Source organism: Genypterus blacodes, unplaced genomic scaffold, assembly GCF_046128005.1.
Source record: "Genypterus blacodes isolate CSIRO-AG114 ecotype Tasmania unplaced genomic scaffold, CSIRO-AGI_Gbla_v1 ptg000133l_1, whole genome shotgun sequence".
Classification (NCBI taxonomy): Eukaryota; Metazoa; Chordata; class Actinopteri; order Ophidiiformes; family Ophidiidae; genus Genypterus; species Genypterus blacodes.
In genome coordinates this window covers 4,334,934-4,354,490 of record NW_027466935.1, presented here as the reverse complement: position 1 = coordinate 4,354,490, position 19,557 = coordinate 4,334,934, and the positions used below count along the sequence as shown (strand labels likewise).

At 41.6% G+C, this 19,557-nt stretch overlaps 1 protein-coding gene across 2 annotated transcripts in view; it reads left to right on the top strand.

Moving 5' to 3' along the window:
• The first annotated feature begins 7,367 nt into the window (after positions 1-7,367).
• The window catches only part of ap3b1a (adaptor related protein complex 3 subunit beta 1a), a 45,520-nt gene continuing 33,330 nt past the window's right edge, over positions 7,368-19,557 (top strand). The window contains exons 1-6 of one of the 2 annotated variants that reach the window (XM_076163953.1): positions 7,368-7,654; positions 13,628-13,703; positions 14,405-14,479; positions 16,674-16,769; positions 16,961-17,121; positions 17,646-17,712. In XM_076163953.1, the coding sequence (XP_076020068.1) occupies positions 7,530-7,654; positions 13,628-13,703; positions 14,405-14,479; positions 16,674-16,769; positions 16,961-17,121; positions 17,646-17,712 (600 nt within the window). In that variant the 5' untranslated portion in view covers positions 7,368-7,529. Of the gene's footprint in view, positions 7,655-12,717; positions 13,040-13,627; positions 13,704-14,404; positions 14,480-16,673; positions 16,770-16,960; positions 17,122-17,645; positions 17,713-19,557 lie in introns of those variants that run through there. The other variant, XM_076163952.1, reaches the window with a different exon arrangement.

The following is a 19,557-nucleotide window of genomic DNA, read 5'->3' as shown; positions in this document are numbered from 1 at the left end:
ATGTCAGTGTAGTTATTATTACAAGGGAGAGCCCTGAGCTTTCCCACAGCACTGAACGCCAACAGGAGTTCAGTGATCATATAATGGATGATCTTATCGCTGTATTTTGTATAACGGTCTGAATTCTCTGTCGTAGCAGGTCCAGGAGTGTAGCACTAACACCCTATGTGGCCTCTTGCATCCTGACACCAAAGTGAAGCATAAACATAGCTTTATTGTTGGTTTTTACCGATGTCGGTGTCTGTTTTGGCCAAGTGATGGGCATTAGACAGCTGGTGAGGCAATAGCAAGTTGAAGACTCTAAGACAAATCCCTTGTTAAAATGGATTTATGCCTTAAAGTTGGTAGACAGACTCCAAACTGTGTTTCTCAGAGGGTTTGTGACACATCATCACACTGTCGTCTTGACAGGGAACCATAACAATGACCGTGTGCTGTCTATTTGGAACCCTGAGGGATGACATTCTGACTCCGAGGGCCAACTTTCATGTGTGGCTGACTCTGCAGTAAGTGTGACTTCACTCTCGTGCTGACAGGGTTCATTGACAGGAGCAGGACATGGTTTTAAATATGTCCCTGTGCCGTGACTGGGATCCTGGCTGCACGTCTTCACTCTTCTTACAACAGTGGAAGACACTGAGGACACACTGTCAGCACTGGAAGTTGATGATGGTCTTGATGATACAGATAGTGGAGGGATTGTTGTAAACATGATTGGATGACGTCCTGTCTTCTGTCTTCATGATAAGAAAGCTCTGAAATCTGCTTTGGACAGTAAACTGCCTTGTCTTGTCTGATTAATTTCACAATAGCTTTCAATTTGCTTTCAATTTGTCTGTCTCTTCAGCATTCTTCAACTTCCTAATTTTTGAACTATTCAGCAATCTCATTCAAATACATTGGAAAGATGTTTCAACATTTTCATCAACATTGAAATCATGCTCCAAAGCAACTATTGATGTAGGTGGAAACATTCAACATTTAAAACTCATAACATCTCATTAATGGCTAAAGATCTTCAAATGCTGAACATGTTATATCTTTAAGTTTAAAGTCTTGAGACCTGTAAAATGTTTTTAGTTTTAGCTGAAAGAAAAGTATGCTGAAGCTTGAAGGTTGAAGTGTTCTGTATGATGTCATAGCACATGATGATTAGATTATGAAGCATTTTGGAACATTTGAATCGTCTGAAAAATTCAGTTTTGCCTTTTACTTTGTATAAAACAATATGTACAAATACTAAAAATCTGGCAAAAGCTACTTTAAAATGGTAACCTTTGACACTACAAGCTACTCATGATAAGCTTGTCGAAGCAAGACAAGACACTGAACCCCTACATATGATGTGCAGGTTGGCATCAGTGTATGAGTGTGTATGAGGTATGAATGTGAGGTATATGTAAATTGCTTTGGATAAAAGTGCTGTATAAGTGCAGTCCATCACACAGGATGTCTAGTGATTGATCTCGGAGTTACCAGGCTCCCATCTGACCAAGACCTTCAGAAGCAGCAGCTGAAGGCCATCAGCAGAGCTTCTGCAGCATCAACCTTTGCCCTGGCAGTTGATGCAAAGCAGGATGAGTTCAGTTTAAAAACTGGGTGAAGTGATAGTAGCTTCCTTTTGCAGCTAAAAAAAAAAGGAATAAAAAAAGAAATGAATCGTAAAATACCAAACACAAATCAAAATGTTTTATCCCCAATTAACTAACCAACCACATAGTTATATTTACGTTCATGTAGTGACACAGGTGGCCCGTCTGATCTCGGGACATATACTTTCTCATACATTTTCTCAAACTTACTAAACCCACTGGTTTCGGTTTGCTTGGATCCATCTGTGGAAAAAGGAACAGTTGCTGAATTTTATTATGCTTAAAATATACAATATGAATCAGTTTCGTTCTGTAAGAGAGACAAGGAGAAATTTAAACTACAAATTCCCAATCAAAATATTAACTTGGCCAGGTTGATCTAGATACGATATTGCCATTTAAGACACACCCTGTTGATCTTTGAAACACATCTTTCAGGAAAGATGGCGTCTATATCCATGTGATTCCAGAACTCATTATCATTTCAGTAATAAAGTTATTATAGAAGTCACATTGGACCCTGAGGAACCCAGACTTTGGACTTACCACAGGATGCTTGTGATCAAATTCTGGAAGGCAGACTGAGAAGTTAACACACACCTGTGCAATCAATTTACTTGAACTGACAAAAGTCATAATTATTCAAATAAATAAATGATGAGAAATATTAATAAGGCATTCATTACCGGAACCAGTGTTCGATTGTGTCATCACGTCCTCACCATTTCCAAATATAAATGCGTTGCTCGGTGTCCGTCTGCTCAGACTGAGCCTGGTGACGTAGATACACACAGCTGAACCTGTGTGATTCTGTCCTGACACCTGGAGTCAGAGTCGCGGTCCATTTTCTGCTTTTGTAAGGGACACTCTGAGGTGTTTATTGTTTTGTTTACGCTATTGCAAATGAGACCACCAGCAGATCAGCGGACCATTTTTCTTATCTGTAGATTCAAATCAAGGCGAAATCTAGAATGTGTCGCTATATTAGTGTTGATCACATTATTGCGTCACAATCATACTCATACTCGCTCACTGGGCTTTCTATCATACTTCTAATGTCAACCTCCGGACTTAGCACGGTCTCACAAACATCTGGAAGTGGCTCGTTGGTTAGTGACGTCCAGCCGATAGGTCTCAGCTGCAGAGACCGATGGATATGACAAGGGGACAGCGGCACAAGACATACTTGCTTGCAATAAAACACCCTTTTAGCCACGGGAGATATGAATCTAGTCTCCCAGGCGATCTTTTCGACCAGGGCGTCATGGTCCAGATCGCTGTTGGCTTTTGCCTTCTCATACAAGCAAGCAAAGCATCTGGTGGTGAAACGTTTGGACACGCTAACAGGTGCGGTCGCTTGGATCGGAGGCCTGGGCTTCGGTTTGAACACCTTGAAGACAGGTCTCTCCGTCCATACAATAGGCGTGGGGGGCTTCGGGGTTGGAGGGTCGATCGGCGCCGGAGGTGGGACTTTAGGGGTCACTGGAGGGGTCGGAGGGACACTTGGTTCTGGTCTCGGCTTTGGAGGTTCGGGCTTTGGAGCAGATTTGGGCTTTGGTTTGACAATAGTGGGAGTGGGAGTTGGAGTTGGGGTGGGAGTGGGGCTGGGGATCTTCACCTCCTCCTCCTCCTCACTGGACTCTGATGACTCTTCTTCTGTCTCCGTGTCTTCAGAAGGTTGGTTTTGATTCTGGAATAGGTAGATGATTTCCTCGGTATCTTTCTCTTCGTTACGATTCCAGAAGTCTGTCAGATCGACCATGAAGTCGTTCATATAGTCACACAGGTTGCTTGGTTGATCTCGGACCGCGTACCGCGTTATACATGTTAGTAAACTTTCCCCACCATAGGGTGTCGCTTGTGCCATATTTTGACTGACACATTAAATGTTATTTTAATTTAATTTTAGTTTAATAAAGAATGAGGAGAGTCGTTTACGAATTCAATCTCACCTGGAGCGTCAAGTGTTAATCCATGACATCATCCTAAACCGCTCAGCCTCTCATCGGCATTGCGTAATAAATAGTAAATTAGTGTCTATTTTATGAATCATAACTATAGAAATGAATGAATTTTAGTTGACTAATTAAAATAGAAGACATTACATCATCCAACTTATCACGATGAAGCAAGGAAGCCAACAGACTTATTTCCGGTGTAAGTATAAACAAAGTATTATCACTTTTATTTGCATCACAAGCCGAATAGATCAAAGCTTATAACTACAGATATAAAAAAAATGAAGTATTATTGATCATGATATTATTGTGGTTGCATTATCACGTTTATGACAATTGTAAAAAAATCAACAACAGAAATAAGAAAGATCTGTTCCATTTGTTCGTGATGCTGTCACTGAACTATTTTGTTGTGAAATCAGCAGCAGGGTCAACACTTGCTGCATGGACTCTCAGAGATCCACCCTCCTCCTTGTACTTATTCTAAAATAATGATTTTTATATCAGGGTTTATGTTATTTATGCCCCTATCACAAGGGATCCACATTTCTGAGATGTTCTCCTAGAGTGAATATGGGCCGATTCAGTTTAAAGTCACGCAGAAACAGCATCAGTCCCATTATAGTTTCAGATCATATTAGAATTCATATGAACAACAACTTTATTAAAAAATGTAGAAAATGTGTAGCATTGGGCAACATTCTGTGATCATCACACTGGTTTTGGTAAGATTGTCCCTAGTGTTTGGTACTCCTATACTTCTACTTTAACACACTTTGAGACAAATTGCACTCTTCCATACTCAGACTTCACACTGTAGTACCTGAGCCTTAACCATGCTCTGAGGTATAAGCAAGTTCATATTGTTCCATCGGAGTTGTACTGTTCCTACGGACCGCACTGCTGTTGTTCCCATGCGGGCGATAACATCGCCTGGCAAGTATGGCCTTCAAACGGCAAGCATTGCACTTATTGCATTGTTCATAATGGCTACTACATGAGCTTACAGTATTCGCCACACTAATGGTGTCCTCTTCATCACTTTCAGAATGGATTTCGTCCACCTCATCTAACTCAACAGCGGTCATTTTGTCTGTAGAAATGCCTTCGTCAGGACTAATAGCATATTCTGCTAAAACACAGTCATCTATGTCTGAATCTCCGTCTTCAGCCTCCTCCACACCATCAGATTCAGAGGAGGGCTCATCACCATAATCTGATAAAAGATCTTCGTCTGAATCTGAACTTGTTGAGCTTTTTCTCGCCTTCTTAGGTTTAGGGGGCGGAATGTGTGGTGAACCCTCCTCAGGTGTTGTATATTCAGACCTAGCCTCAGGACTGGAGTCTTCACTTTCTTCTTCACTCTCCTCTTGACAGGATTCAGAGGAAGGACTAGCAGCAATGGGTTCAGACTTGATTTCTTCTTCCTCCGGAGAGGGTTCAGGTTCAGGCTCAGGCTCAGGCTCAGGTTCAGGTTCAGGTTCAGGTTCAGGCTCAATAACTGGAGATGGTTCTTTCGCAGGAGGAGGTAGTGGAGGAGGAGGAGGAGAAGCAGGTTTTGTTTTTTTCTCTTTTTTCTTTTTCTCTTTCTTCGGTACTTTGACGGGCACTGGGGGGGTGTCATCTTTCTTTACTTCAACAGGGGGCGGTGAAGGCTCACTGGGGGGCTCAATGACAGGAGACTTCTCTTCTTCTCCTTCTCCCTCCCCTTGATGCTGGAAGAGGTAGATGATCGTCTCTGTATCCTTTTCTTTGTGACGATTCCAGAACTCCGTCAGCTCCTCCATGAAGTCGTTCATGTAGTGACACAGGTGTCCCGGCTGATCTCGGGTCATATATTTTCTCATACATTTTATCAAACTTACCAACCCAACTGGTTTCGGTTTATTTGGATCCATCTGTGGAAAAAGGAACAGTTGCTGAATTTTATTAAGCTTAAAAAACAATGACCGAGTTGTACATGACGTCAGTCTACCTGGATGGTCCATCACGTCACCATTTTAACTAAACTGCTCAACCAGCGAGTGATAATTCAGTCTTAAATGCGTCATAATTCGGGGATTGTTGCAATTATAAACAGGTTGTGAGCGCAAACACCGACGGAGTGTGGGTGAGATTTTAGTGGAAAGGCTTCCACGGGCTGGAGCTGTGAGCTGGTTGTTTTGCTCACACAAACACGGAGGTCCACCAACTATGACGCATGTTTTGGGGTTATGTGATGACAAGGAATTGATGAGAGATATAGGCTGTTAAGATTATTTATTTATTTACGTGTAGTCTAATTAAAAAAAGTTAAGTTTCTTTCTATAAATATATAGAAATAAACAAATAAATACATTTTTTAACGAACTAAAATACCAAACAATTCAGCATTAAATTTATCAAGATAATGCAATTAAGTCAAGATTCTTATCTCCATTGCAATTACTTTCTTCATGCATTTATTTAATCTTTGTATTGCTTTTAGCAATATAACCATTAATTGGCATATATTGCTATGAAATTTCTACCTAATGTTATTTGTTTAATCTATGATGACTTTTCATATAAAATGGGAATATGTAAAACAGGCACCGGTCTGTAATCTTGCCAAAACAGATTAAACAGTAGATAATTTTTTGCTGTGTTATTTCTATGGACATTATTGAAGGAAAAAAATTAAAAAATGTACCAAGACCAATTGTGTAAAGGAGCACAGGTGCAGAGAGCTGAATTGCAGGTATTTAAGAAGCTTCTTGCATCTGTCAGGAAAGCACTATACATAGTATGGAAATATGATACAGTGGCACATTCGACATGGCACAGATTTCAGCACAAGAGACAGAACATTGGACAATGTAGCTTGTGAGATAATAATGTAGTAACTTTGTTCTGGAATGCTGTTTTCTATATTAGAAGACTGTTGAACTTAATATTTGTATTATGTACTCCGATAATGGGAGTCAAATCTGCAGAGAAAAGCCTGTTGACAGGGTTGAATGGGACTTTCTCTTTCTCTGTTTGGGTTTGGAGCTCACTTTCTATCCCTGGTCAAACTTTATACCCTTTAGCCTCAGTCCAGACAAACAACACAAGTTCAGACTACTTCACCCTTAAAAGAGTTTGAGTCCTACAAAGGAATTATCAGAGGAGGGGCACGCAACTACTGTCCTCGACAAGTCACCATGCGATTCATGGCAACACCTCAGGGATCAGGTATCTGGGCAGCAGGTGTGCAGTGGACCTCACCAAAGAAGGTTGAGATCATTAAGAACGGTGACATCATTCATGACTCTCAAAGTAGTGGTGTGTCAATGATGTCATTAACTACTGTGACATCATTCATGATTTCATTCATTTCTCCCCATCTCCCACTACTATAATGTATTATTGCAAAAGAAAAATATAATAAAATGTATCTATTGAGGTCGTTTTGCATAGTTAATTATGTTTTCTATTGTTGGGTTGTATCCAAGTTCGACCTCCATGTTTGATTTGTTCTTGTGATCTTCAATTTGTAAAAAGCATGTCAACATTGCCATTTGTGTTCTGTACAAAATTCAATAAAGTTTCATTTAAAAAAAAAAGCAAACGGCATTACGTGTTATTGTCTATTAAATTTCCTCTTCTCTGGTAACAACTATAACCATGGCAACTCGAAGGATCAGTCGATCACCCCATAAATGTATTTTTCCATAAAGGAATTCGCTTAATATTAAAACAAAACAAAAAACAATAGCAGTAAAGAGTCGTTTCTATGTATTCTAGATCTACAGCCAGGCGCCTCTGAAGCCCTGTCATGTGACCCGAACTTGTCCAGCTCACACTTCCGCTTCTGCGTGCGAAAAGTTGGTGGAAATCTCGGGAGAAGTTTGGCTTTGCTAAAGAACTCTAAAACACTACGCTTCGATAAAACATTCCTGGAATTAGTTGACTCCGAAGAAGCGAGAGGAGAGCGTGTGTTAGTTTACGTATCGAACACGGCTGTTAATATTGAAATATGTCGGCCCTTTCGTATAATGACCAAGGGGGAGCAGAGGCAGCGGTGGAAGCGGGGCTGGAGACCACACCGACCTCCTCCAGTACCGGAGCCGCCTTCGGACTCTTCAGCGCTGACTTTAGAAAGTAAGACGTTTTTTTTTTTAATGTTTATTTCCATCGCTGTCCCTTGTTTTCGAACGCTTTAAGCTGTACACAGCAAACTGACAGTGTTGTTAGCATGTAAACAGTTCCTACAGCTACTGCAGCATCAAACAGTCAGGCAATGATGGCGAATGACGCCTTTTCCAACGTTTTACTTTGTTGTTAAGTGGACTTTATAGAGCGTTTTAGCCACTATTCTAAATATCCAGTTTGCCAGTAAGTCTTCATAAGTGGTTCTCAAACTGTGGTACGTGAGCCACCTGTTGTTCTTCTAGCGCCCCCCTGTGGACCTTCTGTTAAGATGGCGAATGTTATAACCTAGAAGCAATAAAAGTACTGTAACTTTGATTTGGTTAATGCTTAAGTCACAGTCACACACACACCCATGCAGTAAGCCGTTTACAGTGTCAAGAAAAAGGTGGAGGCAAAACATTTTAGAGCAATGATCTTAAGTGCAAGTGTATTTTAACTTTGTGCACATTTCTCTGTTTCCTGTACCTACTTAACCTGTTCAGGGCTGTGGTCTGGCTGGACTTTATAAGCAGGATGCACTCTGGACAGGCTGCTGGTCCATCACACTGCTCACATGTCAATCTATAAATAGACCAACATGAAGTTAGCCATCATGTGCAAAATGAAAAGCTGCTGTAACAATAATTTAGCTGATGAGAAGTCGTAGTAGTAGTAGAAGAAGAAGAATCCTAAGACGTGATATTATTACCTCACACACATTACAATTTTGTCATAGTATGTTGGCGGGTTAGCCCTTGTCACAGTTAAACATACAACGACCACCAAGATGATGCTGATTCGGCAGTAATATGAGGTTTAATAGTGGTTACGGTTACGGGTTTGTCGTCATCAGTGTGATCCCCAAAGTTGCAGAATAGTGCTGTCCATTGTCAATATGAAAATAGTTCCTAAGCCAGGGTAAGTGAAGGTTAAGATAAGTGAAACTGGAAGTGATAACCAAACAACCTGTTTTACATGGTCAGTCCAATCATTAGACATGTGTTATTATGATGATGCACAGGTGCAGTAGGTGGACAGAAGGATCTGAACTGTAATTCCCCTTTCCAGAAAAATCTGTTATTGGAATTTTGCGAAGACTTGTGAAATAGTCCTTAGTGGGTGTCCAAGGCTCTCCTGGTGAAACTGTCATAGAGAGTAAATGCTGTATGGATAGGTTTGTGTGCTTGTCACATATACTAACACGGTGTTTGGCGTGTTCTCCTTTTTGTCATACTTGTTTTTAAATTAACACCAGTGTCATAAAACAGACAGCACGTATTCTTGCCTGGGCAAACCTGTTTGAGTTTCTCTCAGCATCCGGTCACTAGAGGGCAGCCAATCACCACTGTAATGCAGTGTTGTGTCCTGTAAACCGGTGTAAATCGGTGTTTTTTTCTAGCTCAACTGTTGGTTTAATGCTCCGACTGGGCGAGACACTACACCCTCACCCTGAACCTGCTGGCTCTTGAGGTGAAGCCCACTTTGTTCAGTCTTTGCGTAAGCTTCTCGTGTGCTCACTCCAGCGTGGGAGTTGCCGTCAGACGTGCTCTACTAATTATCCAGAACCGTGTGTTTACACTGTGGTGTCTCATTAAGTTTGGTGTCCTTTTGAAGCAGATGTGTGTCACATCAATGTCTCTCTTAAGCCAAAGTGCTACATGCTGTGTAAGTAAGCCCAAGTGAGCCACCCAAGCCGACTCACATGACCAGCCATCCAGTTCGTGGAGACTAGGTCATATTGTTGTGTTACCTCTAGGCCGAGCTGGGAGACCATAAAGGAAAATGCCGGTCCATGAATGATGCGTCTATTTGCTAGTTTAAAGTGCTACATGCTGTGTAAGTAAGCCCAAGTGAGCCAACCAAGCCGACTCACATGACCAGCCATCCAGTTCGTGGAGACTAGGTCATATTGTTGTGTTACCTCTAGGCCGAGCTGGGAGACCATAAAGGAAAATGCCGGTCCATGAATGATGCGTCTATTTGCTAGTTTATCTACAACAATTCACAATGCCCACGCCTGTATTCTCTCATACATGCGCTGTGCTCATCTGTCCCTCACATTGGCATCGGCACACAGTACCTTTGGCGTCCTCATGAGGTCATAGTGTGTAGTGAATGTTCAGTTGAAATGAAATCAAGTTGTTATGTTGAATAATTGAATCTTTATCACATTCCAAGGCCAAAGCCATATTCCTCTTTTCTGTTCTGTTGTCTCATATGCTACTTCTCTCTGACTGCCGCTCCATGCCAGTGAGACATAGAGACATGTGACTGTGACCCCCTCATTTATTAATCTGTGACTAAAGACGAATTTCACTGTGGGTGAATGGTTTGGCTGTATGCTTTTGTTTATCTGTTCATACCCTGACCTGAGCACATCTGACACAGAAAGCGGGAATATTTACTTGGTGGAGATTATCAACGTGAATGGACTACTAGAATGTTTGACATTATCAGAGGCAACCATAGAAAGTCGGTGACATTATCACATCTGCTGTAAGAGTCAAAACTTGAATTTTTTGAGTGAATTTACAGTCTTTTCAATGGTCTTTGGTCAATGGACTACCGAGCACAGGTTTTGTCCCTGCCTCTAACATGTGGTCAACCACCTGTAGCTAAAGGAGGGTTGTGTGAGAATTGGGTCAAGGCAGTGTTCAGACACATGTGGATGTTGGTGTGATTCGATCTCACTTCCTTTAACATTGGCAGATAGATTGGTTAGTTCATGCTCTAAACCAGGGAGGTGCTGGATGGTGGTGAGAGTTGACACACTGTACGTCCTAGTTGCCCAGTTGTGAATGTGTCCCACCATGGCCTCCCTCCCTCTTTCTGTCTAGTAGACACTCCAAATTGTGACTTTGATCATCTTCACAAGACAAAGCCTTTTTGTCCAATAGTGAAAATCAACCTATTGTTTTCTTAAATTGAATTTGAAGAGAGAATGTGGCTGAATTCCTTCATTCACTGCTGCAGATTTCCTTCTCTTCTGCTCACTGAGCTGTCCATGAACTTGTTTTGTGTGAGAAACTTCTAGAACCTTCAATGTCAAATCACATATTTATTCCACTATGCAGGTCGATTTCCTGCACATGTCTAACCAACAAAGATGATGTAATCTGAATTGTTCTGCTTGCCGGTTGAGCTAAAAGGAAGCACTAATCTCTTATAGTCTATAAGATTTAGATCTATGTATCATCATTCCTGCTGGGTATTAATATCAGCTATGTGTGTATCAAATGTGGATTGATGTGTGAAACAAGGCTGTAGTCAGATTGATAATGGGTCTGCGCTGTGTAAAGTGATGTGGGAATGAGAAAGAAAAGTCATCTCGACACAGGGAATAAGCAACACATAATCCAGGGATGACACATAGGGAATCTCCTCACTGGATTTTTGACTCGTGTAAAAAAAATCTCAATGAGAAACAAAGTTAGACTAATGAGAAACCACGGCCACATAATCAGAGGAGTTTATCTTCAGATGGAACAACATGGCATTAAATGAGATGGATACATACATGGCTCATTTGTGATACATTCTCATTAGGAAGCTGCCAGTGGTAAATAATAATATAATTAATCTCATCTGTGGTGGGAAAAAAGGAAAGATTCATAATCGGCCAGATGTGGTGCAGGATGTAGCCTAGTGACTTTTTTTTGGTGTGTGTGTGTGTGTGTGTGTGTGTGTGTGTGTGTGTGTGTGTGTGTGTGTGTGTGTGTGTGTGTGTGTGTGTGTGTGTGTGTGTGTGTGTGTGTGTGTGTGTGCTCGCATGCGCGCATGTCAACCCTGAGTGCTGAGTTTTACAACTTCAAGTATTTGTTGTTTTTTGCCAAAGGTTATCAGAATATTTTGCCCATAAAGCTGTTCATAAAATATACATAGAGTATGTATAATGCATAGCATGGTTACTGCAGTGTTCAATGTTCAGCAAGCAGCACCATTACATCAATAATGTAGGACGTTTGTTTGTTTGTGTGGATTAGGTGCTTGGAAAAAGAACACCTGTGTTGCCTAACATTTTTATTGCGCACAAACCTGTCATTCAGAATAAACACTTAGTGAAAGTAGTCAGTCACCACTAAAAGGCACACATCTGAATAATGATCATCTCAAAAATACCTGAGCACTATCATCACTATTGTTTTCCTGTTTTAGTGCTCCACTAGAATCGTACGCAACATTAATTTCACATTAGTCAAGGTTAGTTTACAGAATATAAGTTTAAAAAAGACTCAAAGTAGTGACCAACCCCTCTTTCAACATTGCTGGAAAACAGCAGCAGCTTACTTCAGATACTCAGCTTTTTGCAGTCACCTTCCACGCCTCCAGGAGGATCCATCCCCACAAGATAGATTTTAGCAGAGAATAATCAAAGAGACATCTTTCAAGTAAAGAGAAAAGGCCTGTACCAGTGTGTCTTCATTGACGTGTTTGCTGCTTTTTAGCCTGTTACTTGCTGTTACTTGCTACATGCATGATGTAGCCTGGTAGCTCCTGTCCTGCTCGCCCTGTCGGACAAACCTGGAAGCATAAAGTGCTCTCACCAACTGAAGGGGATTATTGTGCAGTGAAGGTGATGAAAAGTAGCTCTTGTGTTTACCCACCAGTTAGATAGAGATAAGGCACTCCCGTTTCCCTTAGAGGGAAGTGACCACAGTCACACAGAGGCAGGGCTACACACAAACACACACTCAGCCACAGGGCAGGTGGGAAACCAGAGAAACAAAGTCTACAAGGAACAAGTTGACCAGGCCGAGATCAGAGAGTCGACCGCAGATAGTTACACATGGGAGGTGGGCTGCAGCAGGAAGAGATGGGCGCGGACCGGCGTGAGTAGGCACTACTCTTGAGAGTAAGGATGACTGGCCATTAGTGAGCGGACGGGATATCTTGTGACTTTTTTTTACTCCCACAAGAAGAGGAAGGCAGAAGTGAATGACAGACAAAAAAAACTCGTGGAGCCGGTGCTCTTTTCCCCACCGCTGTCAGCTGTGGCAACTGTCAACGGTGAGCCGGAGAAGTTGAGAGCGCAGGATGAGAGTGTGACGTGAAAGAGAACAGGACACACAGCCTGAAGCAGAATTATTACCACACGTCTGCTCTCATTCCGGAGTAACTGGAAACAACCATATGCTCGGTTGGTGGATTTCTCAGACGACAACCGTGACTCCTGGGTCAACTAGCTCGCAGCATGGACGCAAGTTTCTCTTCTTTGCGCTCGGACGCCGTAGGAGCCGTGAGGACAGCGCTCGTGTCCGCTGAGAACTTGCAGCTCACTCTGAAGACTGCGCTCAGTCAGGAAGAACAGGCCCTGACACACACCAACAGAAGCCCTGAGGAGGCGCTTAAAGCCGGGTACCGTTGTTTGCTGTCACTGTCTGAATCCTGATGGAGAGATACAGTATATTGTGTCTTCTGCCACAGAGATCTCTTTTTGTTGGTCATATGTTTTACGTTAGGTCTAACTTCTCTTTTTTACTTGTTTCCTCATATTTGCAACCAAAGATCCATATATTTAGTTTAGATAATCCTTATGTGTTTGAATTAAGATTATTGTAGTGGAATATGAATACATCAGTGTTTTAAGACATTGAGACGCTGAATGAAAAGTTCTAATTATCAACTGTGCAGCTTTACAATGGCACCGTGTGTTAGCATTGGACTCATCCTACATTTGTCACCCATGTCATATCACATGAGGGATAATTGAAGAGAATGTAAGTGAATGTTTAAGTGTAAATGAATAATTGGGTCCAATAGAATGTTGCTCCACCCATATCAGCTACACACACATTTTTGTGTTTTCTGATCAATATTAACAAACCTTTTTTTTGTGATGGCAGTATGTAGATGTAGAACCTTCACAGTGCCTTCAGTCAAAAACTTGCATTCTGTGTGTATTGTTCACCGTAATTAGAACAACGCTGTTTTTCCACCCCTCAGGAATGATGACCTCAAAGAGATGCTGGAGAGCAACAAAGAGTCCCTCAAGCTGGAGGCCATGAAAAGGGTCGTTGGGGTGAGTTGATAAAGGACTTGATATAAAAGTCAAACGCAAAACCTGCCTTTTTTCTTAATTCATTAAAAAAAGTGTAAAGCTTCTAATAGACTGAGGTGTGCCCCCATGATAATCTGCATATGAATGAGCTGGGGTAGTCAATAAGGGGCAAACTGTGCCATGACATGTGTGTTTGCTTATTCATAAATGTCCATCACTGGCCTCTTTTAGTGTTTGAGAAAATCCATCATCACACAAAATGGTCAAACATCTGTGTGATGTTTCAAAGTGTATTTGCCTCACAAGTGTAAGGTATCGATACATTTGTTTCGGTTAATTAGTCGTTTAATGTAAAGCGATAGTTTGGCCGCTCTCTCTCTCTTGTTTCACCTCTTGTTACGCTGTGTAGTTCCCGTACTTATTATTACTTTTTTTTTTTACGTGAATTAACCCCAACTGAGTTTCATGAATAACTCGGCCAAGGAAAAACAGTAACAGTAACGCTTCCTCTAATACAAACAATCAAAGAGGTCACAGATGGTTGCATGACACTTTCACCTCTTGTCAACATTAAGTCTGACGCTGCGTTTAATGAATTACTCTGCCGTTTGTAAATCAGCTGTCCCATGATTTTCAATAAGTACACATGCGTCATAAAAAAGTGTTTGTGCTTTGAGCTGGTGACGATGGCACTAACGTGGTTTTGTACATTTTCTTTTCAGCTGATTGCCAAAGGGAAAAATGCGTCGGAGCTGTTTCCTGCTGTCGTGAAGAATGTTGCGAGTAAGAACATTGAGGTATGACATCTTCAACTACACATCACAGGAAAGCACCTTTACTATCACACACTTTTTAAATCAGCGCTACATTTATGCAGTTAACCTGACGGGGGAGGAAACTTCATACAGAACATCGTTTGGAATATTTATTCACACCTTTTATATAGAGTTAATTTCTCTAAAATCGATTCGTAGTAGTAAAACTACATGTATTACTTTAAATGTTGAAAGATTCATAAAGATAAAATGAGCCTTCGCGCCTCTTAATTCCACAAAATAATTGAAAGCGTGAGTCTGCCTCAGACTGTTCCACTGAATGACCCAACACTAAGCAGCAGCTCAAAAGGGGTTCCCATGCTCGGAGCCTGTGAATATTGATTAGCAGCCGAAAAATAAGAAGGTAGACGGAGGGGCAGCATGTGAGTCAGGGGCCTGAAGCTGGGCGCTGTGTGGAGAGTATGCAGCCAAAGCAGCTCGTGGCAGGGTAGGGGAGCAGGTGGGTGGATGTAATTGGCAGCGGAGAGCCCACAGTCACGTTTCTTTACTCCCACCTCACACACACGCCAGCTGCTAAGGTAGTGTGAGGTCCTGGTTCATGTTTTCTTGCCTGGTTTCTTCTACTAGCCCTTACCTAGTTTGTGCATACATAACTGTTGAATAAAATGTAGAGGTGTGGCATTTGAATATCTGGTGTAACATGTGCAGGTCTTATACTTCATTTACACTGCTGGGGTAAAAGTGACCCAATATGGAATTTTTGCTCACGTTGCACATGTGTAGACAGTAAACAAAGCCCATGGAAATGGAATTTTCTGATGGAAAATGGATTGTCGGGTCCACATCCACATTTCCTAACATGAGTGACGGAAACAGTGAAACGTTTGATCAATAAGTCCCCGTGAAACAAAATTGCAGTGATCATTGCCGCCCCTCTCAATGCGGCAACGCAGAGCTCCAATCCCTTTCCTCTGTCTTATAATATAACTGCACCATTGTGGAGCAGGAGCTTGCATAGTTACTTCTGTGACATTTACATTCATTGCAGCTTTTTGTTTACTTTCGCCCTGGAAACTCTGGTTTCCTTACACAGGTTGCTTCAGGTTGAAACTGTCTGAACAGAGGTATCCGATATAAGCCAGTTAAAAGATGTAAAGAGGCTCCACAAACAGATATAGGCAAATGAAAATCTAAATTGGGCCTCAAGGCCTTTAGTGTGAATGCAGGCTTTATCATTCAGTGTGAATCAGTCGTTTAATCTGTGGTCTAAGAATCGAAAGACTTGAGAGCAGATGGGTTTTGTCTCCTTTTTATCGTGAGTAATGCCATTTATTCCACCAGTAATGACCGGAATCATGATTGAGAACTGTGGTGCACTGATGCAGGTCAATACTGGCTACATTAGAAAGCATGGCACTGATTACTGAATGAAGCTCTCAGCAGTTTTACCTACTGTGTAACCTTGTCCTGACCTCAAATCAGCCCTTAAATGTAAGTCTATATGGTTATCCCAACTGCTAAGCTTAATATCCAATTGTATTCTACTTTTCACGTCATTCATACATTCACAGTAAAGAAGAGAAATCAACTCTGAGCTCTGTATTTGCTCTTCTCCCTCTCAGAATTGCTGACATGAATCAGCAGAGGAGCAACCTATGACCTCCACTTTAACTTGTCAGAATGCAGGACAAATATTATCTCTGCCTTCCCTGCGAGTAAAGAACTGCAGTGGAACCCAGTTGTACACTCTGTACCTCAGATGATATATATATATAGTATATATATATGTGTGTGTGTGTGTGTGTTTATTCTGTAAGTGTGTGTCTATGTATCTAGCATAGGAGGAGAACAAACAAGGATCAAAACTACGTACACGTCACTCTCTGGCTGAAACAATACTCAACTGGGTGTGCAAGTAGCGACATAGAGACAGGAAAACTTTGAATAGCAACGCTTTTTTTTCCACCCCTTAAAACAACATACTAAAAGTTCCCTCAGAACAATCTTGTTCGATGAAGGCTCTCCTTGTTGTATCGCACATAATTGTTCATTTAGTCTTTTATTGATTGTGGGAAAATAAGCAGCGTGTCTCTTCACATACGCCTGCTGAAGTTTTAGAACACAGCTGGTTTATCGGATAGTTTTCCCCCGTGTGCCGTGTATTAATTCCCATTTTACTACTACTGAGTAATTTCTCCTTGATTTCCGTCGGCAGATTAAGAAGCTGGTGTACGTGTACCTGGTGAGGTATGCAGAGGAACAGCAGGACCTGGCTTTGCTGTCCATCAGCACCTTCCAGCGGGCCCTGAAGGTAACATCTCCAATTCTGTCTCTCCTGTTCCTTATAACAGGTTAAATAGAAGATGCACTATAATGTGATTTTATGGCGGTGTTGTATTACAATGTGAAGAATGTACTTTTGAGTAGTTGAGTTGTAGTATTTCAGCAATTTTTCCACACGCTGTTGTTGCATGTATACAAGTCTTCATCTCTTTGTTTCAGGACCCAAACCAGTTTATCCGGGCCAGTGCACTGAGGGTTCTATCCAGTATCCGTGTCTCCATAATTGTCCCCATCATGATGCTGGCCATCAAAGAGGCTGCATGTGACATGTCCCCCTATGTCAGGAAGACCTCCGCCCATGCCATCCAGAAGCTTTACAGGTAAGGCGGGCCCTGCTGCTGCGTCAGTCTTTAACCATTCACAAACAGCAGATATCACCGGGTAAAGCTCGTTGCTACTGGCCGAACTGTTTGGCACGATTGGCTCGCCTCACCGTCACATTCTTTGTCTTTTTCCGAGCAGTAAATGTTAGCTAATGCTGATAACTGGGGTGTTGCCCAACACTTATCTTCCATGTTACAGTGGCATGGATGGAAAAAAATTACATTTGAACAGCATTCAAATGGAAAGGTCACACAATTAAACATGAATATCTCTAGTCTCCTGTATAAAGTAGTAATACTGATACTAACAAAGTACGTTTTATATTTTAGTTTGTTGTTTTAGTTTCTTTGTTAGAGTAATAACATAAAAATTAAATCATCCTTGCTGACAATTGATCTGAGCCACTGCAGGCAAACACATTGATGTTTACACGTTAAATAATTCAGACTGATTTCAACTCGGTCCATAAAGTTTTCATGTGGAGTGAATAAATGATAACACTTGTTATTTTCCTCTGCAGTCTGGATCCTGAGCAGAAGGAGCAGCTGATCGAAGTTATTGAGAAACTATTGAAAGACAAAAGCACAGTGAGTAACACCATTACTATACCGTATACTCGTGTTATCTTGTAGTATTCAGACCACTGGAGGGCGCCCCAGTCAAGCAATTTACGTTGTAGCTCTCCATCCCTCAGCTCATTCAGCAATGCCATGGTTTGTTAACACCCACTTAAACCCACACATCTTCAGATGCTCCTTGTTAAGTGTCCATTTGGAGGGAATTTTCGCACTGATGCTAGTGTCAGCTTAATTTTCTCAAAGGCCAACTTCGTTTTTTTTTCCTCTTTTTTTTTTTTTCTTCAAAATGTACCATAAATTAGCCGGACTCTCAAATTCCGTGTTTAGGCCAGTCACAGTCAGAATGCAGACAGCCCATTAGAAGTCAGTAGGCGTCACATTAATGTGAGGAGGTCACAGTGAGTACTATAAAGGGTGCTTAAATGCCAATTTTAGATTAGAAGCTGGCTGCAGAATAGTAGAGAGTTGTGTGTTCCTAATGCAAGTCATGCACGGTTTGCTGTAATTATGTATTCAGAGCATATACCTATCATTATACAAACAAAACAAAGCTCAGGCCAAGGGGGGATGGAAAGCCCACTACCAGATGCATAGCATATTTAGCCCCGGACACTAACGAAGACAGATGACTTCTCCCCATTGGAGCCCACACCATGAGGCTGGGGACAGAGGGAGAGGGCACTATCATCACACACACTACAAGCAGTAGGGCTCGGCAACATGGCCCAAAAATATTCATTACAATATTTTTCAATCCTTTGGCAATATTCAATATGTATCCTGGTATTAATGCAGGACGCAGTTTCGTGCGTTCCCTGCACTGCGATGGATGCTTGAGGAGATAGAATAGATCGCTCGTTCTCCCAGATTTGCTGGCTACTTTCTTTGTTCAGACTTTGCACCGAAGCCGTCATTTTTAAACCCAAAACCGTCTCCATATCATGCAGTCTACATCTCTCGCCGTATTGGTCTAACACTCTTCTTCACACGCAGGCGCCATCTTGCAACAGCGTGCGAGACCTTGTGACCTCACGCCCTGACCTCACAAGACCATGCAAAGTAGCTAAGCTGTCACTCACAATGCAGCAACGGGTTAAGCCTAGCCCCGTCTTTCCAAAATGTATTTGGCCAAATAAAGCACCAGCAAAAATAGTATGAATATAGGGTAAATTTGCGGCCGCTACATATTTACAACCATTATTAGTTTTTGATGAAGAGTGGAAAACATAGAGAATATTTAAAAGCTACCAGAAGATGCATTTTAATATGCCAAGATTACACACACACACTTATCTAATCTCCTAAATGTTATTGAGTGAAATATGTCCAGTAATTAATAAATTGATTGAATGGATTTATATTGTGAAAAGGCATTGAATTGTATTTGTTTATTAACTAATAATGTTTTATTAAATATTGTCAACTTTAAGTAACAAGACTTTTCAGACAAGCCAGTTTTACGCAATGTGATATTAATGAATCAATTGATCTATAAATCAGGGAGTTCATTGAAGTAATTGCTAAATCGCTGATGTCACCGTGCTGCCTGGAGAAGAAGGAAACGTTTGGTTATTGTTCCAGTCGGTGGTATTGTCCAGGCCTCCTGACGTTTACCTTTACAGATGTGCCTGTTTGGTTAAATGGCTGTGACACACACGGCCTGCTTATAGGCAGGATGGATTAAAGAGAAAATGGGAAGGCCTGATGACAGAGACAACATAGGAGTTTGTGCAGCTGTTTTACCGTGATGGATCTATTATCCCGCCATTACAAGATAAATGATCGATCCCCTCCTATCCTCCCCCCCTGCACCCTCTGCAAAATTGAAATGAGAACAGAAAGGAGGGGCAGGGG